Source organism: Zingiber officinale, chromosome 2B (genome assembly GCF_018446385.1).
Source record: "Zingiber officinale cultivar Zhangliang chromosome 2B, Zo_v1.1, whole genome shotgun sequence".
In the NCBI taxonomy this organism is placed as follows: Eukaryota; Viridiplantae; Streptophyta; class Magnoliopsida; order Zingiberales; family Zingiberaceae; genus Zingiber; species Zingiber officinale.
The window spans coordinates 122,923,094-122,927,701 of NC_055989.1; the positions used below are offsets into that span (position 1 = coordinate 122,923,094).

General features: G+C 40.4%; 1 protein-coding gene across 1 annotated transcript; it reads right to left on the bottom strand.

Annotated features, from left to right (window-relative positions):
- Nucleotides 1–289: 289 nt before the first annotated feature.
- LOC122048626 (26S proteasome non-ATPase regulatory subunit 1 homolog B-like) lies at nucleotides 290–4,198 on the bottom strand. The gene is made up of 3 exons (XM_042610171.1): nucleotides 3,923–4,198; nucleotides 1,051–1,395; nucleotides 290–625 (listed from the first exon to the last, which is right to left on the bottom strand). Exons 1-3 carry the CDS (start codon nucleotides 4,196–4,198, stop codon nucleotides 290–292), a joined length of 957 nt encoding a protein of 318 aa, XP_042466105.1.
- Between the last annotated feature and the right edge of the window lie 410 nt (nucleotides 4,199–4,608).

Here is a 4,608-nt window from a genome sequence, read left to right on the forward strand (position 1 = left end):
TTCTGCTCACAAGTGCAATGGCCATGGACAACTCACAGGCGACATTGTTGCTCAGACATCAATCAAGTGGTGCTACTCATTCGATGACAATGATACAGTTGAGAAAGATTGATCAAGGTTGAGGCTGGTAATTAAAGAAGTCATTTCAGTAGTTGTTTCCCCATCTTCTTTCCCTTCAATGAAGTAACACCCATCTACTGGATTCATACCAAGCAGTCTTAACAAGAACGCACACCACCTTGATACGCAGAGAAAGCAAATTAAGGTTTCCTACATGGTCATAGGTTGATCAACCCCCGTACTCGAATGCTTGTGGAGGCTGAGGCTCATCATCTACCGCCATCGATGAAGAACCTGATACCTGTTGTCTGGTCGAAGTTACTCCAGTTCTTGCTGCATTGGGTGGTGCTGTCGTTGGTGTGTCAGAAAGGGCGAGTACCTCCACTTTGGATGGCTGCAAATCCTTCAAAAGCACAAATCCGGAGGGTGCTAACTTGATGGGAACATATCGGGTTCCCTCAAGGAATCTGACGTGCTTCTCTTGGGCAGGGACGACCCTCGCTGGATTTGTCAAAATCCCATACGACAGTTCGGGCTCCACTTTCTTTTCCAAAGCAGTATCCAACTGAAAAGGATAAAAAAATAAAACAAATTTGGTCAGCTTATACTTGTTCTTCCTCTTGGAAGCATCAGAAACTAGCTTATTTGATTACAAAAGACAGGGAAACTCAAAATATCCCATAAATTTGAACTCGTGGTAGACAATTGTTCTGAAAGAGATTCCCAACAAAAGAAGTTACTGTTGCAGAAACTGAACTGCGTTCTAATGTAGATTTTTCGTGATTTGATCTGAGTACAAAAAGCATAAACCTATGGGAATTTATCCAACAAAAAAACAAGAAGCTTTGTATTAAAGTTTAAAAATTGTTAATAAATGTTGAAGGGTTCCAACAGAATGAGGCTTTATTTTGTTGTATTAACAACATAAAGACAGACACTACCATTCTAATAATATGCTTAGAATAACTGAAAAATGATCACAGAAGTTACCTGCATTGCATTAGCATCTTTCTCAATAGATTTACTGGACTTAGTAGAAACTGAAGGACTTGATGCATCGTCACTTGAAAGCTTCTCCAGAGTGCCTTTATGTTCAGCGTCTCTTTTCGCTCTTGATTTTGCTTTAGCTGCTGTTGACAGAAAAGCAGTAGGAATCCTGACTGCAGAAATTGAGGTAGGAGATGTGGTTGCGCGAGGGTACTCAAAAAGGGAAGGCTTTGCATTTGATAAGAACTCAAATTGTGCAACTTTCAAATCACAGTTAAGTCCAATAAAGGCAGTTGGAGAGAAAGCGAGGATTATGAAGTAGAGAAGGGGATAAGGGGGTGAATTACCCTGCACAATTGAAAAATAACGAATACCTTTCTCAAACAATCAGACTTAACACAATTACACACTTAATTAAAAATGAATAATAGAATTAAAATAAGTACGAGACAATCAAATTTTACTTGATTGGCGATCAGAGGATTGTTATTCCAAGGAAGATAAACTCACTATGAAGATCCCCTTTTCAAAAACAATGTCAGAGGTAGACAAGCCTTGTACACGAAAATGAAGCTCGTACACGAGAAGTAAAAGTTCGAAGTACAAAATGTGTCGTTCGAAAAAGAGAAGATCATGACTCTATTTATAGCCCACTAGTCGAAACTGACCGTTTACTGACGTGGTACGGTCCGAGCGCACGGACCCTCTCCGAGCGCCCCAGCGTGGCAAATCTCATCTTCTCGCAAACGGCTACGCAACAGGCATGATATAAAATTATATCCCACTCCGAGTACTCGAACCTGCTCCCGGCACCCGAACCTTGGCTGATGTTGATCCACAGTGCCAAGGAGTCAAGGCGCCCCGGGTAGACCAAAGTGGTCCGAGCGCTCGGAATAACTCCGAGCGCTCGCACAAGAGTCAACTTCTAGCTGACTTTGAGAATCGGAAAGAACGCTAGAGGGGGGTGAATAGCGATCTTCGATAAATTAGAATTAAAACCAAGTTACGCAACGGAAAACAGAAGAAACAAACAACGCTAATACAAGTTGGTTTTACTTGGTTTGGAGTCTTCGACGACTCCTACTCCAAGGCCCGCACTCATCGAATGCTTTCATTGGGCAATCCACTAATAGTTCGCAAAAATGTGTTACAAGATAAGTACAAAAACTAAAAAACAAAGCTACCGACAACAAGAAAAATATGAAAATCTAAGTCGCCGGTTATCGGAGGAGCTTCACAGCGTCGCATGAGCTTTTTTGGAGCACCGAGAAAGAAGGAAACTTATCGCAATTGTTGTTTTGAAGTTCCGGGTCGAAGGCCTTTAAATAGGTCCATTCCGGGCTCCTGGAACTCCTCTAGGCACCTGGACCACGTGGCTTAGCCAATCGACGCACTCCACGTCAGCTTGCAGATGATTTTTTAATTCCGGGCGCCTGGACTGAGTTCGGGCGCCCAGATCGCCTGGGTGCTTGCTGGGTGAGCCTACTCCGGGCGCCCGGACCCTTTTCTTCAATAGTCTTCTCTGTTGGTACCCCAAGATAGTTTTGATGTAATCAAACAAGTTAAGTTAGATTCTGTTGTATTTAACGTGTCTAAGTATACAAGAAATTGGGAGCACAGGAAGTCGAGCAAAAGACGCAACTAGCGAAAAGGATGGCACGAGAGAGAACCGACGGACTCGGAGCGTCTGAGGGATGAGGTGCTGCGGAAGAGTACGCGAGCGGACGAGAAAGAAGCGCACGACATTTTTCCGAGAGACGAGAAGTCAGGACGAAAGCTTGCTCGAGAAGGTCGGAAGTTGGGTTCGGGTGAGCCCTATTCCGGATGGCCAAAATCACCCAAGCGAGCAGAGCCGGAGCTGAAGACCCGGACCGATACAAGCGGAACCGAAGCAGAAGGTCGAGACTGAAAAATCAACAAAGGGCTAATTTTTCTGCCCGAGGCGCCCAGAACCCAGTTTTTATCCAAATCAATGTGTCATTTGAACCAAGATTTAAAATTTCGACCTGTGCCGAGGTTTTGGTCTCAGACCGAAACGAAACGATTTAGGTATCGTGTCGTGTCGTGTCGTGCCGATACAGTTTCGGTATTTTTTATTTATCTATAGTAATTATAAGATAAATATATTTATTGTGTATATAAAAATAAGTTGTATATTGATTTATTATAAGTTCTCAATTATTGAATAATTTTATTTAAATAGAATTGATATATTAATAATTCAAATTAAAATGGAAATATCTATAATAATAATAATAATTATTATTATTATTATATAAATTAATACAAGATATTACTTTATATTAATAATAATTATATAAATTAACTATTTCCTCATTTAATTAATTATTAATTAAATAATATATATTTTAAATAGTAAAAAATATCAAGTAAAAAAAATTTTAAAAAAATTAAAAAAATATCAGAATATAAATATAATTTATTAGATTTTTTAAAAAAAAATTTAATTTTTTTTAAAAAATTTAAATGAAATTTAAAATAATAAAAAACATATTAGAATATAAATAAGAATTATTATATATTTTTTAAAATTTTTAAAAGAAATTTAAAATATTATTTTTTTGAGAATATTAATTAATAAAAATTATTTAATTTATTTTAATTTTAAATATATTTTTTATATATTTTATTAGGATAATTTAATTAAGGTTTATAAAGCCTCTTCGAAATATCGCACATCTTCTACATATCCTCCTTGGGAATTCTTTAAATTAATTAAATAAAATAAATAATTATTAAAAACAGAAGAAAAAAAAAAACTCGGCCAGTACGCGATGATCGCGCAGCTATCATCTCGGGCGATCCCAAGAAGGGCGTCCGGCGGCGCCGGAAGCATCCGGTGACCCTATCGGACGCTTCCGGCGCTGCAAAAGCCATCGCGCACAACGCCTTCAGTGCTGCAGAAGGCATCGCGCACGACGCCTTCGGCGCCGAAGGCGTCGCGGGACGCAGCCGGAGGCGTCCCGCGTCTCCTCCGGCGCCGACGGAGGCGTCTTGCGTATCCTCCGGCGCCGACGGAGGCGTCCTGCGTCTCCTCCAGCGCCACCGAGACGGGGACGCCTCCCGTGCCGATTTTGGCCGCCCGGCGGAACGGTAAAAACTGTCCGTGCCGGGTGGCACAAAATGACATTTCAAACCTTGATTTGAACGTTATGTCAGGGATAGAATTCTATTTCATTCCAAGCGCTTGGAACCCTTTCAGGCACCCCGAGTAGGGCTATATAAATAGCTCTGCTCTCAGAAGCTAGGAACAACAAAAAATAGCGAAATAACACTTGTAGACACTTTCTGTTTGAGCTTTCTGTTTCTGTTTTGTCATTGTTGTAAAGAGACTTTTCCGCCTGAAGGAGAAATTAGTGCGCTTTACTCCCTTGGATTAACAACCTCCCCGATTGTAACTAAGTAAATTCTCGGTGCTGTCTTTTAGTTTCTTTATCCTTCTTATGCAAGTGTTCTTTTAATTAAGTTATAAGTCCGAGAAATGTTTTATTTTATTTTTGTGCAAGGGCTATTCACCCTCCTCTAGTCGACCGCCAAGGG

Bases quoted from the DNA above. Each gene is read 5' to 3' on its own strand.
- LOC122048626 (XM_042610171.1), bottom strand. From the start codon at position 4,198: ATGTCATTTTGTGCCACCCGGCACGGACAGTTTTTACCGTTCCGCCGG. The intron at 1,396-3,922 runs GTCCGATAGGGT...TCAATTGTGCAG, and splicing joins GCTTTTGCAGCGCCGGAAGC to GGTAATTCACCCCCTTATCC. The intron at 626-1,050 runs GTAACTTCTGTG...TATCCTTTTCAG, and splicing joins AAGATGCTAATGCAATGCAG to TTGGATACTGCTTTGGAAAA.